Source organism: Aquila chrysaetos, chromosome 18, assembly GCF_900496995.4.
Source record: "Aquila chrysaetos chrysaetos chromosome 18, bAquChr1.4, whole genome shotgun sequence".
NCBI classification, from domain to species: Eukaryota; Metazoa; Chordata; class Aves; order Accipitriformes; family Accipitridae; genus Aquila; species Aquila chrysaetos.
This window is the reverse complement of record NC_044021.1, coordinates 22,640,744-22,657,003: the sequence shown is the minus strand read 5'-3', so window position 1 is coordinate 22,657,003 and position 16,260 is coordinate 22,640,744. Positions and strand designations below refer to the sequence as shown.

Below are 16,260 nucleotides of genomic sequence, written 5' to 3'. Positions count from 1 at the left end.
TTTTCTTGATTATCCAAATAGTAGTATTTAGAAACAAGCTTTTGGGAAGATATTTCTTTCCTGTTCATTATTTCAGTCAAAAATTAGCTATTAGAAAACAGAGAAAATTTTCAAGCAGAAGACTTCCGGATGGCAAGATACCTCCTTGCACAAGAAATACAGAGACCATGATAAACAGCTGATTGCCCACATAAGCTTTTATGGTATGGCTTACGATGCCCAGAATAAGAACAAGGTCACAACAGAAGACTAGAACCTGGGAAACAAATTACTGCTTGTGAAACTGCTCAGAAAGGCAAGAGCAGCAGTACAGAAACATACTGGAAAAATTATATTGAGAAAGTGGGCTATGAAAAGTTTCATTCGGACACTTAAAATATTGCTGTAAAAATCCACTAACATGGATATACAGCATTATTGGGAGGAGACAGTAGCTAAGTCCACTTTGCTCCCAGCCACACTATTTTACCCTGAAGCAGCCTGTCTAAACATCCAAGCAGATGCAGCCTGGCTGCCACTGCAAAAAGAGACAAAAGTCAGGGCAGATCAAAGGAAACACGAGACAGCCACTGCTGAATCCCCCAAAATCCTTAAAAACAGAATTAAGAGGTGGCCTAGGAAGCTGCCGAAGCTACCATTTGTTGTCTTAACTCCTTGTATAGCAACAGGGAAGAAGGGAGCCTCCCTGAAGCCAGCTGTCCCAAAGGTCTCTATAACACCTTCTCTCAATTTGGACAAGATCTCCAGTTTCTTCAGATGTTCAGCAATTGTCTGTAACTGCTGGGCAACTAAGATTCGAGTTTACACCTGAGAGATTGATCTCCTTCCAAGTTTGAGATTTATTTTCCACTGCACTCATTTACTTTTGGTCCTTTAGTGTCTTTTTCCAACTGCATGTATTTATGTATCTACATATGCCAAAAAATTGATACTTGATTATCACTAAAAGTAAGTACGGGAGGCTAGGACAGGCTTACTAGTACATCTGACTTTAATGGAGAAGAGAGAAATAGTGCAAAAAAGAACAGAACTTTCTGCCTGACAGAGCTGTGGCTCTCCCACCGGTAGCCCAAGTTTGCTGGCTTTCAAATGATATTAGAAAGCTCAGCTGTTTCCAGTATGAATTATGAGATAATCTCAAGCGAACAGCAGCAGCCACCCACAATTAATATTACACTATCTCAGTACACAAACACAAACAAACTGTGAAGCAAACCAAGCTTTTCCTCAGCATTACGCTGTTTCCCAAAACAGAAAGGTATAGTGTTTCAGCCTAGCTCTAAATTTCCCCACTTTTTTTTGTCTAGATTTCAGTGTTACAATTCTCTTATCTTATCAAGTAATAGGGAAAGATTATTATAAACTTTGATGAACTTTCTAACTGCTTCACAAACCAGAAAGGTAAGAGAATATAGTATGGTCAACAACAGCAAACAAGAGATTTGGAAACCACATTACCAGTCTAAGGATTTATTCGATGGGTATATATTCGCATTGCTGATTATTCAAGCAATTACAGAATATGACATTCAGATCTCAGGATGCTTTAACTAAAGTATATTCCAATTGTTTGCTTTCATCAGCAAAAGTAAATTTCAGGGGATTAAGTTTCAAAACTTTGAGATAATTAAAGCAGTCTTGTTCTTTTTGCAACTACAAACATCACCTTTCAGAAATATAATTTATGCTGATTCTTGAAAGTTGAGATCACTTGAAAAACAACTCACATTTTGATATAATGACACCACAATTAAAAGACTTTCTGATATAAGACTAAATTGGTCTCTGGATTAAATTTACTAAGCAGGTCCTGTATTTAATTGCAAACACGTTGAAATTAGTACCTCATCCAGGAATCAGTCTTGCAAATAGTCCCTCCAGACTACTGTGTTAGTCCCTAAAGCCTACAGACCAGGGCACTAGTCCCTAGTCCCTACAGACTATGTACAAATTGTACAGGATCACCTTTTAAATTAATCAGCGCATCCTCATTTCCTTTATGCTGTTGCTCTCTAGAATAGTTTACAAATAAATCCTCAGTAAATATATATATACACACATATCTGTAAGATCAGCTACTGACCTATCAAATGCACAACAGTATTTTTCTGAATACTTGAATTTACTGAAAATTCAGTGCAAAACCTGCAAAATATCAAAGAAGGAATTTCTAAAAAAAGTATAAAACAAGACTTCTGTAGTTCAGTTTTTCAGTCTAATGGATTTGTGTTTCTGTCTTCATATTCTATACATTTTGCTATTGATCTTCATAATAAACCAAAAATGTTGTCAACTGACTGGGGACAGTGGCTCCAAAAAACAAACTATTGCATATCAAAAGACTGCACTAGAACACCAATATTCATTTTTCAAGTTCATTTCTAGGGTTCCTGCCTGAAAAAAAGAGTCCTCAAAGAGAAGAAAAAAGTGACATGTCTAACTTCAGTTTCAGATGGTCTAGAATGCTCTGTTCTTTTAAAAAGTGAGTTTCAATACAAAAAATAATTGCTTTGGAGAACTCTAGCTTCTCTATACAGCATTCTGTGCCTGGCAGGATATAAATAAATACTCACTCTCGGAAGGAGATACCTCTGCAGTCACTCCTGGCTCTCCAGAGGAAGGAAAGGCGTCTGGTCCTTCTTCTGGGAGAAAAAAGTCCCAGGGTGTTTTGATGGCCCGATTGAGAAAAGATTCAGGAATCACTTGGCATCCAAAACCAAAAAAAGATGACATGGCTCATTCTTTTCCTTTTTCCCTTCATTTTTTACTTGCTGTACTTCATTTTTATTTGCTTATATGTTTGAACTCAAGTTATTAAGCACTTAACTGATAACCATATAATTTCTTGATGTGTGGGTTTACTTCTTCAGCAGGTCAGCATATACAATTATTGGTTTAATAGAGTTTTACATGAAGATACTATCAAAGCAGATGTCACATTTTAAAGACGAAGACGCCATTAGGAATCTACTGATAAGACCCTGTACATTTTGTGCAGGAAGCTTCTAGATGTCTTTATGGCCCTAGCAATAGAGAAAGGAGATATAGGGGGCTCTACTTTTGTTTTATTTTTCCTTTTTGATAAATGGAAGATGGAAATAATCCCTTTTGGCTATTAAAGTAGTTCAAACACATATTTAATTTTAGCTATTCTGGCTCTAGGCTCTGGAGTTGTCTGCAGCAATGTTAAGTCCTGGCAAACTTTGTGCTGAGATCTTTATGGGAATATCTATATGCGAATGTAATAGCTGGCTGCTGTCATAAGAGGAGAGACTACAAATGAAGACACTATGCTCTTAAGCGCAAAAGAAAAAAAATATTAATTTTACAGATGTGCACATGTTCAAATATCCAAAACATTTTCTCTGCCTTGCATAGCTTCCTCATCCTGCTGCCATATGGTACAAAGAATTTTCCATCTTAATATTTGGAGACTGTTTTCTAACAGGAACTACTAGATCATTTGGTAGTTTTTTAATAAGCAGGATAAGTAAAGTTTATTATTACTTAAAATTAAGACATCAAACCAATTATTTCTTCCTTGTTAAGTTCACTACAAAAAAGCCTGTGGAAAAAGACGTATGTCATAGATTACTGTATATTCAATGACCAGCTGTTTTAAATTTGGATATTAAGTAATTCACTCTTTTCTGTGTGCAAGAGCTGAATGATTTAATAAATTCCCATATGCCCCAACATGTGCCAGCTATACTAGGTTATCGAAAATCCAGCTGCTGTTATGATAATAGCTGCCAATGCTAAAACTACTGAAGAGAATAATGAATCAGCTTCAAGTCAGCTAAGACATAAACTGACACAGTTCCCACTTAAGATAGGTGGGAATACAATATAACTGTTAATTAAAAACTAACACTGACCCATAGTCACATGAAAATTAGGTGCCAAGAATTCATGTGCATTGTTTAGGGTGGAAAATTAATGCCCCATCAACCTGTATGAAGACAAGCAGCTCCATTTCTATCAGTTGTCCTAGATGCATAGGAATATCCTATGAACCACACATACAGTTTGCAAAATACATTCTAATGGGTCACAGTTTGATTTTCTTTCTTACGTATCATAATGCCCATGTAGCTCTTGCATGACATGTTTTACATAGCTAGACTGTTGGATTTTGCAATGATCATGAAAAATTTATTATGAAAATGATTATGAGAATTAGAGGCTTTTATGTACAAATATTTTAATGCAATTCAAGACTGAAAGGTACAACTTCACAGCCCTTAGTTCATTAAAAGAAGCACACAAACAACAAAAAAAGAAGATGAGTAAGTAGCCAAAAAATGTGACAGAAATTATTCTCCAGCTACCTATTTTTAGGACAATCGGTGCAGAAACATCCATCAATTTATGTCACTATATAAATTTTAAAAGCTAAGAACAGACTTCCTTGGGCATTGAATTATTACTTGTAGTTATGAAAGTTTTGCAGGTGAATGTAACTTTCATCTTGAGGTCAGCATAAGTAAACACATTACGATACACTCTTTTATTTCTCACACTTAGTTAGCTCCATTGTTAAGGGAAATAATTTTGAAATTATCCTAGAAATTATGAGCCCCCTAAGCAAGATTAGAGTATTACTATATTGATGTAAATGTATATCAGCTATAGGACATAAAATACTTACTTAAAAAAAAACAACCAACAAACCAATCCATTCACATTTGCTGGAGCTGGATCATCTCCAGTACACAAAGTATACAATGCTCAAAAGCCACATTAAAGAAGACTTCAATAACTTGAACTTCAAGCACTCTATATATAGTAGTTTAAGTATAAAAACATAATTTAAGAATGTATTATTTGAAATAGATTAGGAATATATTGACAAATTAAAAGCATGTCATGCAGAGATTTAAGATGCTTATAAAAGCTCAAGCAAAGGGGCAAACCACATCAAGGGGCTTACAGAAAACTCAAAGACTTTGAAAACTTAAAGAAGCTCATTCTTTTTCATACCTTAATTATGAAGTTGCAAGTAATTGTGTTTTCAGCCACATGTTCTTGACATTGCAAAAACCCCAATACTGTTATTTTCTCAAATATTAGTAGACTTACTTTTCTTTAAGGAAATCCACTACTTGTTTGAAGTCTGCCACACAGTATTCTCTTTTCATGTCCATGAGCACACTGTCAGAGGCTGACTGGACTGGTATGTGCAGAAAAGCATATACTCTTGGATGATTGAGAATCTTTGCCATTTCCTAAGAGTTATTAAAAAAGAAAGAAAAGCTTTAAAGCATTATGAAAACAATACACAAAACTCCTTTAAATTAATATATGGGTAAGTATCAGTAGTAATACTTCTGAAACCCAAACAATACTGAATTGCAGTGGCCCAGTTTGAAACAGTAGAGACAGGTGAAAATATTTGGAAGCAATTTTGTTTTTAAAGAAAATAAGAAGGAAGCTATGGGATTGCATTTCCTTTGAGATAGGGATAACGTTTTCTACATAGTATTGGTTATCCAATTAAGAGAAAATTGTAGAGGCAAAGTACTGTGAAAATCGGTGCTTTCGGACAGTGGCTGTTTTCAATTTCAGAAGATGGCAAGGGTTAGCTGCTTTCTTGTCAGAGTCAAATAAGTTCTCAGATACCAATATGACACTGTCTCTAATTGGGGTATCCTTCAAGTTGGCCATTTGCTAATTAAGGTACAGCTGGCCATTTGCAAACCTGCTCCAATACTGGTCTGAAGTATGTTACCTGTGTTATTTCAGAGATAAGACTCCAGGAATTAAAAGTGTTCGGCTATAAAATTGATAGAATTAATCAGGGGGCAGCTAAAAGCAGAGTGACAGCTTGAAAAGAGACAGAAGATGTTCTACATTTTGTACAAATACAAAAGGTTGGAAAGAAAACAAAGTAAAGGTAACAGCAAAATGCAAACAAACCCCCAAATCAAAGTCAAACCAAACCCCTGATTGAGGCTTGGCAGGGTGATGGAACATGAGATGGAGAATAGAATATGGTGGTCACATTTCTTTAATTTTTATTATTTACACAATTAAAGGACATACAGTCTAGCAAGAAAGTTTAAATATTTCTAAAACTTGAGACAAAAAAAAAAATCTAGATTGTGTGCAATATAGTACAATATGGCCTGTTAATCTCCACCCTGAAAAAAATAAGTGAACTTGGACAAAGAACCATATTACGTGTACAACCAGGTTTTCACTTAAGGTCTTCCCTTTCTCCCCACACAGTGAGCATACAGGATGCGGCCTGGGACCGAGTGCTGCACTGCCTGCTCTTCTGCCATGTGCACACTGCACGCTCCAGTCAGGCTCACTCAGACCATTTCTCCTGTTTTCTTTGACAGCATAGATATTCTGTCTGAAAACACATACTGCTGCCAGATTTAGTTGTTAAGTTGCAACTATTTACAAATTCTTTCCAGATCATTAATCAGCAATATTAGTCACGCATCTAGATTTTCTCTCTGTATTTCTACAAGGTTGACCTAGATTGATCAAAGAGAAGGCAAACACCCTCATGCCTTTTAATTTTCAAGTATCTGCCTTTTAAAAGCACTGATTTTTAGAGCAAGAAGAAAAAACGCTCTCAACACACACCTTTCATCTGACAAACATACGCGTACAAAACCTGAACTGCTTCTGAAAGCAGTTTTGAAAGTTTTTGTCTAAGAACCTATTACATAAATGTCTAAGAGAAGTGGTTACATTATTCTGTGGAATATCTACCTCAGGTATGTAAACTAAACATAACAGTAATAACTATACTGATAATGGAGGGCATACAATTTGATGCACAGAAAGGCTGTGTGCAATGAACCTGGCTCTCAGTGGAAGCTGGAGATAGCTGGCTTCATGAATAAAAGAGTAAAGAAAAGGCCACCATGCATCCATACAAATTTTATGTGTCCTCTTCAAATGGAACTATTTGCCTATGCCCTTAATAATTTTAGATGTTCAGCTAGAATACATTTTCAAAATGAAACAGCGTAGAATAAATTCGGTAAAATAGAGTGACAAAAAGCTTCTCTTTTAAGCTTTAGAAAATACTGTAAACGTAGTTTATATGAAGCATCCTGGTAGTCATCTGTTATTTTTTTTGCTTATCAGTAATAAAATATGTTTCTAAAATATGAGAAATGGCAAAAAGGCTAGAACCTAAGCTATGTACAACAAGCCTATTATTCTGCTTATCTCTTAGTTCAAAGCACTTAATTCAATCTTCAAAAACAGATTTATGATATAAGAAACCAATAAAAGTCAAGTTTCATAACATGTTTCTGAATCTGCCAAGTTCTTAAAAATAGCTCACCCTACAACACAGAAAAAAAAATTAATTCTTTCTCACTCCTCTCAAATTTGGCATCTTCTGAATAACAGCCTCTTCAATATGTGATCACTTCGTGAATTCTTTTTGAAAGAAATTCTAATAAATAGTTTATTACCAACTACAAAAGTGTTATTTTATTACAGCTTCTGTAAGGCTGAGAATCATTTGATAGAAAAAAGCCAGATTTCTATCCCAAACAAACACAGGGAATATTATGTTTAAAAATTTAAGATTTTGTTCCTTCCCCTTTGAATTCATACTAAACAACACTTACTTTTTAAGGGTTGCTTTTTAACCTTAAAATAGGGATTGATTCTTTCCATGATAGTAGCTACTTTAAAATTGTGTACAAAACTAGACACACATTGCAAGCCAGCAGGAACTAATAAAAAAAAAAGCATAACTACCTTGTTATTTACCTGCATTGAAGACACCATCTGTAGTAAAGAAGGAGAAACTACCTTGATTTACCACAAAGTTTTGGTTTTTAAAGTCACAAGTGAGGAAATTCTCTAGTTATGTGAAAACGTTGGTTTCATTTGTCTTCCTCTCTTTGCCATAAAAAATGAAAATTTTGCTGCAACGTATGAAAAGTCAGAACCAAATCCTAAAATCTAAAAAGTGTTTTCCTATGTAGAGGATCTCAAAAAAACACCCAACCAACCCCAAACCCACTAGTTGCTTATCTTACGGTAACGCGCAGAATCCTGCTGGTCTCACATCTGATCTGCTTCAGTGGGATGTGGCCAAGAGGGAGCTTTCAACTACGCTTCCTGTAAGAGGAACTAAACCGACAGCGTTCAGCAGCCATAGTTAAACAAGACTAGTCAGAACTGCCTCTTCTAGTTATCCCACATTCAAACAAAAGAAGTCATATGGCTTCTGCAATCACAGTTGTCACTATCTTTCAGGATTAAGAACACAACTGTTGTCATTTAAAGTCATTTCCCTTGGTTCTGTACTAGTAGGACACAAAATGCCTGGCATTAATTAACTGAACTTTTCAACTGTCACTACAGGTCCCTGTATGCAGTAAGACTAGCTCAAAAACATTATTGACTATTCCACTGCATCATTTTGTTTTAGAAAGATACACATTAGTCCCTCAATATCAAAGATCTTGCATTCTTTAGAAAGGAAACTGCTTGTCATACGTATCAGAAATGCACATGCGACACACACATTAAGTATCTGGAAACCCTAATACAGCCTAGCTACTGTGGTCACAGGCTTCAGGTATGTTCTGGACACTCAAAACTCCTTCTACAGAGGAGGAGGTTGCAAACAACTCTTTCTACTGTGAAGTCCTTTCTTTGCTTACTTTCTATATCTAAAGCTACACAAAATATGCTGCATGTGCTTTAAGCACTGAAGTCCTATTGAGCATATTCCTCTATTTTCAGGTGTAGATCTGAATCAAAGGCCCTACTGATAAACTGATTTCCCACCAAATACTTCAGGATCATAACTATTAACTTGGTGAATTTAGCAGAACAGAAATTATTAACACAAACCAAACACAAGATAGAAATACCTGAAGAGCCACTGGTTGTCATTCACTCTTAAGTACCACTGGTGTTCTTAAATTTACCTTTTATAACCAGAAACTTGGAGTGAGCAGTTCAGAAGAAAACAGAATAATGAACTAAACAAAAATTTTGCATTATTACCTCAGAAACCTGGAAAAATCACTCTTACAAACTTTGTAAGCATTATATATCTCATGTGATATATATATCACATTCTAACCCAGAGCTTTAAGGTAAGATTGTTCCAGTTTTACCTTTATCCTCCCTACACCTAAAACTACACTGAAGTACTTTACCACACAGGTTTGATTAAATTACAGCTATGCACTGAACAGTCATACTTAGTCAATGCTGACAGATTTTCCCACACCACAGATTGCGCACAGAATACTAGATTTCATCACTTAATAAAACTATTAGTTAATATCCCAGAGAGAACTTGAAGGACATCATGGGCTAATGCATAATTGTAGTTTACAGTGTCTCAACATTCTAAGCTTAACATCTGTTTCCTGTTCTTTTTTATAAATATTTTTTTTCAAAGTGCTTTGCATTACTAGATATAATTACATATTTCAGTTAGAAGGAAAAATGCAACATATAATTTTATTTCCATCTGGAAACAATAAAGGAACAACTTTTTGAAATCATATGACTGTGAAAGAAAATTTCTGTCTTTAATCATGACTGAAACAGCTGATTGCCTTTCCCCCTATCCCCTGGAATCTAATAATATGTCTACGAAGGAAGGGAAGCACTACGCGAAAATGACATTTCATGTAGGAACGAAAAGGTCAAAGAGTAGCACAATTTGTTTTAAGCTGACTTTACAAAAAATAAAAGTTGTCTACCTTTGGAATCTAACCATGTATGTGAAATATCCTTTAGGGTACTTATCACATAGGAAATTATTTCTTCCAATTGTTAGCAGCTGGAGTACATCAGAACACAAGGCACATTGCCAGAAAGATTTTTATCTAGTCAGTATATTTTATCCTAGCAATTACAATACACAAATTTAACTACCTAACCAGAAAATCAATCCTTCTGTTTGTAATGACACCATGCACAACCACGGAGAATCACAGAGACAATAAACATCAATATCTGTGCATCTTTATGTCAGTACCAGCAAGCTGTTCAGACAGTGATTCTTTCCCCCATCCTAAAGTAGGCAAAAATCCAGTATTTGAATTCTGCCTCGTGTTTGAGTCACGATGATCTGAGTAACTTGCTTCTTAGCAAAAGGATTTTTCCCTCTGCCAGCAGTGAAGCCCAAAGAAACCCTCATCCATATGGAAACATGACAAAATGGCACTCCCTCAAAACTTCATCCCCTTGTGGCAGATGTTAGTTTGGGATATGTCACGAGGGGTGTCCGCTGACTGTTCTGTTTCAGAAGCCCAGTGGTGCCACCACCAGCACAGTCTGGCTAAAAATCAAGTGGCTGCAGTCCATTTTGTAAATTCCTCTGCTGCAGTGCAGTTCAAGAACAGATGTGATCTAGCGGTGCAGGCATGGCAACGATGACACAGTATGGTCGAGTCTGGAAAGCCCGTAACAGTTTTGTTAAAACTAATGAACAGGGAACCTTCCCCGTGCTTCCCACCCGCCATGAGTAATGGGGCTGTAAAAAACCTAAGAACGTGTAGGATGTATAATCGCAAACCTCCCCAAGGACACTGGTTGGAAGGCAATGCCTCCCCCTCATCTGTATATGAAGTGGGGGAAATGTAATGAAGCCGTACGATGGCAAGCTTAGCGGCAACCCCTACCCGATGTAATACGACATGACTTTAGCCCATGTCCTTATCCTATCATTAGGATAAAGGAAGATCACACTGGAGCAGTTAGAAGCCCACACAATTCTGACCAATGTAATTTGAACCTTAAAATCAAATCTTTGGGTTGCCAGATGGAGGGCAAAAATCTGTTTTGTCATATGGGAAAAATGCCTTCCACATTACCAAACAAAAAACTGGTATTAGCTCAGGCCACCCTTAGAAGTGGATATAAACCAGACTGCAAGCCGTGATTTGCTCATAGGAAAACTAGACGTGAGAGCCATATGCTCGGCCCTAGCTGTTCCCAGCTGTTTTCCTAGGTATGGGATCTCACTACTGCTTCCAACCTCATAAAATAGACAGCCCTAACTAGCTAAGCAATTTTTTCTCCTTCGTGGCTACATATTAAGCCTAATCTCTTAAAACCCAAACCAAGTCATACCAAAAACATTTACATGCCTTCAAAAACTTGCCATATCTTCTTTCATGAAAAATGGGGACAGGCTAACAGAAGTTCTTGCAAAAAAAAGTGACATTCAGATAATACCACAATACAATACTGTATTTCATAGTTCAAAGCTTCCGCTGAGGTTTGTTGCATCTCTTCACATGAGTCAGTGCAAAAACAAGGAAACACACAGCATCAAATACTAGCTACCTGATTTTTTACTTTTAAACACAGAAATACCAAAACCTCTCCTACTCAGTTAACAAGTACATATGTTTCTCTCCAACTTAACTTGGATATACATGAATATAAAGAATATACAAGAATAGTCTCTTTGCAGAGTACCATTTTTTGCATTTATCTGATAAAAACTAATTCTCCATACAGATATCCTAACCTGGGTTGCCGAAATACTTCATGATACGAAAAATGGTATCCCTATCGCAACCGCTTCTAATATTAAAGTAGGACTGACTTGACATTGGATAAATTGTAAAGCATCAGCATCTACGTTGGGTAGATGCTGATGGCTTATTACTCAGTTTGTATGGAGCCGTGAGCCCAAGTACAACATCTGAGTCTCTGCAAGTGTGTCACCAAAACACAGCTGATTCAGTGACACATTCAGCATTAATAGTACCACACTGACTTCCTCAAGGTATGGCGCGCCTTCAGTTTGCACACAAACTGATGGAAGTTGTGGGGTTGGAAACATGCAGTAAATAGTTCAGCGCTTTCAAAGATCAAAACTGTTACTGTTGCTGCTGCAGCCAGCATTACAATCCTAAAGAGACTTTATGGAGCTTCAGGGTGCTGTTTGTCCAGTTTCAATGAACAGATTCACTTTAAGGTAAAATGTACATTTAATTAACAGCTACAGTGATGGCTTAATGACTTAAAGCCAACCAACCAAATAGCTAATGCTAATTCCTTGTGAAATGATTAATTCTGATGTGCAAAAAAATACGCACTTTTTCATTTTCTTCATGGTGCTCTCTAATTTCTCATCATTAAGCACTCCTCAAATGAAATACTTTTTTCTGGAAGTAAATTAATACTCCTCTTTGCAGTATGTGTTAGAAACATATTAGGAAGTTCCCTAAAAAGATGATTTATTGCAACAGCACACTGCTACTTTAAATAACTCTGTCTCAATCATACTTTATGCTAATAAAAACTTGAAAATGAATTAAAGCATAGAGAGGCACACACTTACAATAGGCAAGTAGGACTGTCACACTACCTTTTTGTTTTCAGAAACCCGGATGAGTGAAATGGATTGCTAGTTTCATCCATACTATGCATTTGTTCACCACCTCAAAAATGAGAATCCCATATGATATAAAATAATTGATGGTTTCTGCTCAGAAGAAAGTCATAGAATGAATGGCACACCCCACCAGAGTTCAGCTGCACCAAGACGGAGCAGTGCCAGGAAGCCTGCCTATTGTTTCCCTCTATTTCAAACAAGCTAGTACAATACCTAAAATAGCATCTGCTTTAGCAGGTTACAGTGGAAGGAAAATAGTGGAAGGATTTAATCAAAACCTAAACCTTTAGGCAAGTGCTATCACTTTCTTTCATAGATATCCAATTCACCGAGCTAAATTTCATAGCAAAACAGAATAAAAATATTCAAAACCATAATGACAAGATTGATATCATAGAATTTACATTCTTCAGCAGCTCTTGCACATTTAACATAACTAAACTAATTGAATTCAAAGACTAAGTAGAAGAGATTTTATGTCTTTCCTCAATTCACAATGGTACAGAAACCCACAGCCAATATTATTGTGCAGTTTTATTAAAGTTTCTAGAACACAATATATTTCCTTTTTCTCATTTTTAAAGAATAATCACCTCAAAAAAAACCAAACCCAACCCAAACTTTTTTTTAAACAAATGCCAAAGCTTAACGAAGCAAGCAGTCTTACTGAAGATTATGTAGATGATGTTGCAAAGCACAGTGAATGTGACAGCTCATCTATCAAAGAAAACAAGAAGGTTTATGCATCTAAACTAAACAGAAGCTTTTGAATGAGCATGGAGAGTAGTTGGTGGAACTTTACTTATTATAATATAAATAACTAGGAAAGTGAGATCTTATTTGTTTTTCATTGAAGGCAGAAATATTGAGAGAAGATGGCACAGTTTGTTATGCAAGCTATATATTTGATAATAGTTTCTATCCCAATGCCTTGAAGTGCATGGCAACTGCTAAAATTCCCATTTTATTTAGCAAAAATGAAGTTTCCCATATGTGTACTACCCGTTCTTTGAAGAAACCGCTCAATTAATGGTGACTTTTATTTTCTGTTAATAATCCACCAACGAAATAAACCGCAGCTCCAAAGGTCTGCTACGATGAGACAGCATTATAAGTAATTGACAGACGACCTGACACTCAACACAAGATTGAGTGTGGATCTGTCTGCATTTAAATACTCTTCATTCTTGTGATATCTAACAAGCAAGAGAAACATTCATATGAGCAAATCATAATTAAGGTACAGTTAATATGCACAGCTTTAACTGGTCAAGCAATGTGCTATTTAATGTTAACCCCTTTCTGCAACACCAATTTTTATGCATAGATTATTAAATACAGCAGAGCACTAGATGCATGCATAAAATACTCTGTCTTGATGGAGAACTGAATCTTGCATAAATAAACGCAGTTCTTTCTCTGTGTTTCTCAAAGCATTTTTTCTACTACTGTTACAAAGAACAGGAGCTTCATTCTCCCAGCACCACAAATATTCCCTTCTACGTTATCTGGAAGCAAACCTTTATTGTTCATCAAAGTTCTCAATACAATAACACCTTTAAGGTTTTTGAGAACACCCAAGATTCACAAATACAACATAAAACCTTCAAGAAGAGTAAGATGGGTTCTTATTTTGACATGTATTAAGCCATTTATTCCACCAGTTGGCAGCAAACACGTCACCAAGCATTTACGGACATTAGGCCCCGCTGAGTTTGATACCTTAAAACTCTAGATTAGAGAAAGTAGTGCGACAAAATGCATCTCAAAGCACAGCAGAGAGTCATCCCTTTCCTACCCCCATAATACCCAAATATACGTTCACTCTGGGGTGAGTTCACCACTGAAAAAGTTCCCATGACACTATCTTAAGGATTAATTTCAAGGAAATATGATGTATTCAGAAACCCCAAAGACAAAGAATACTTTAAGAGGAAGAACAGGAGAGACAGAGTATTTTAGTACTAAAAATATAAAAAAGCTGGAATACACAGAGTAAGCAAAGATGCACGCACAGCCTCCATAGGATGAATAAGCATTTAATGAAATACCAAAGGAAACAGTAATCAACCCTTCCCACCCTCCCTTTTTTTTTCTTTTTTAGAAGCCCAGATGCCCCTCTCCTTCTCCCCTTAGTATCCGAGATTTCTTTCAATTTTACTACTAGCAAGACAAACACAGTTTGCATAGAGACAACTATGTAATTACAGCAAGGGAAAGTTGCATGGTCCACTGACTACAAAACACTACAAAACTCACAGTAATAAGAGGTCAGGGGCTTAACTATTCATTTATTTAAATGTATGCCACAGTTTTCATTTTTTCTGGTCAAATCAACAGATTTTAATTGGCACTTTCAAATACATCAGTCTATGAAAATGACAAAAATAATACTAGAAACAAAGCAAATATATGCCCTTAAGGCCTTTTAATTCCTGAAATCATGCTGCCCTTTTATTTGCAGTTGAAGAATGTGTGCATATTATTCCCTTTTTAAACGCATTTCAAATCAGCTTACACTCTAGCTTATTCAAAACTTGAACTTACGCACAATGGTCAAAAACGTTTGGTGCACTCAGAAGAAAAAAGAACAATGTGGAAAAAAGAAAAGTGAGTTAGTTATTTTACTGTAATACGTATCTATGTGCCGTGTCAGGGCACGTTTGAGGAAGCCATCTGTAGGGTATCAGCTTCAATGAGGTTAAGGAACATAAACACCGAGCTGACATGAAAAATCAAAGCAAAAGAGCAAAGAAATACTATTGCAACTCATGGTACACTTGGCACTCCTTATGCATTTAAAGACACTGCCGCCATGCAGACTCCATCTCAATGGTTGGTGTATCATTCAAGTGTCCTGAATTAATAACGGAGATAAAGCCCACAGATGGCATATGGTATGGTTTGAGACAGACTCATTTTGACAGGTGACAAAGATGACTACTCATCTAGTCATGTGAAATTAAGCAGTTACAGGAATGGCAGGTGTGAACTGCCTCCTTTATACAAATTTGGAAGTGTCCCATCACTCACAGAAAGTGCTGTACTAAAATCCCAGACAACTGGAAGTACAGTTAGTGTTAAATCTGCAAGTGAGGTAAGCTAAGGCTGGGATGTGAGCCCCTGCCCTTTTACAGTCTGGATAATCTGTATTCCCTTTCAATTTGGACAGAGCCCCAGATACTGAACAAGAAAATGAAGGTAAAAACCTAAGGAAAAGTGAAATATATTCAAGGCAAAATTAGTCTCTAACACCATGCCGCTAACATTAATTCATTTCAACCTGCTATACCTTTGGCCTAATTTTTTTTAATTTTCGGACTCTGTTCACCGTTTATCTACTACTACTGTTTTAATGGATTTTTCCCAACCCTTCCTCTCCATCTGTCACTGCAAGTGGATGTAAAACACCGTCTCACTAGAGCACTAGCCAATAACTCTGTAATATGATTGTATGATTGTCTAGAATAAATGCCTGGAGGTTACATCTGAAGCAGGATGTATACCTTATGTACTTTTGGTACATGTTGATACTATAGGACGATAACATCTTTGCCATCTGGCAGTCTGTGTAATTCGAACAGTAGCTCTGTGCAAAGACATATGGGTAAGTGTACGCAAGGTAACTGTACACATGTGCATTCATTGCAGGCTTTGCTAGGACTATAAAACTGATCCTAATACCAACCTTTTCCTTCACCTTTAACATCTTATAAAATAAGTTCCGAGCTAAAACATTTATCCCTGACCATAGTTCATGTCCATTTACAAAAATTTTCTGCCATGTAGATAAAATCCCAAGTTCTCCTCAATACCACGCGGCATCAACGTATTAGGAGAGGACAGACACTGGACAAGGGCACACATCTCAAAACTGCAGTTTGAGACCAAACTTCAAA

General features: G+C 36.4%; 1 protein-coding gene across 3 annotated transcripts in view; it reads right to left on the bottom strand.

The window, feature by feature from the left end:
• The window catches only part of CDKAL1 (CDK5 regulatory subunit associated protein 1 like 1), a 424,899-nt gene that overhangs the window by 139,377 nt on the left and 269,262 nt on the right, over nt 1-16,260 (bottom strand). For all 3 annotated transcript variants that reach the window (XM_030041838.1, XM_030041837.2, XM_041118316.1), the window contains exon 11: nt 5,083-5,228. In XM_030041838.1, the coding sequence (XP_029897698.1) occupies nt 5,083-5,228 (146 nt within the window). The remainder of the gene's footprint in view (nt 1-5,082; nt 5,229-16,260) is intronic.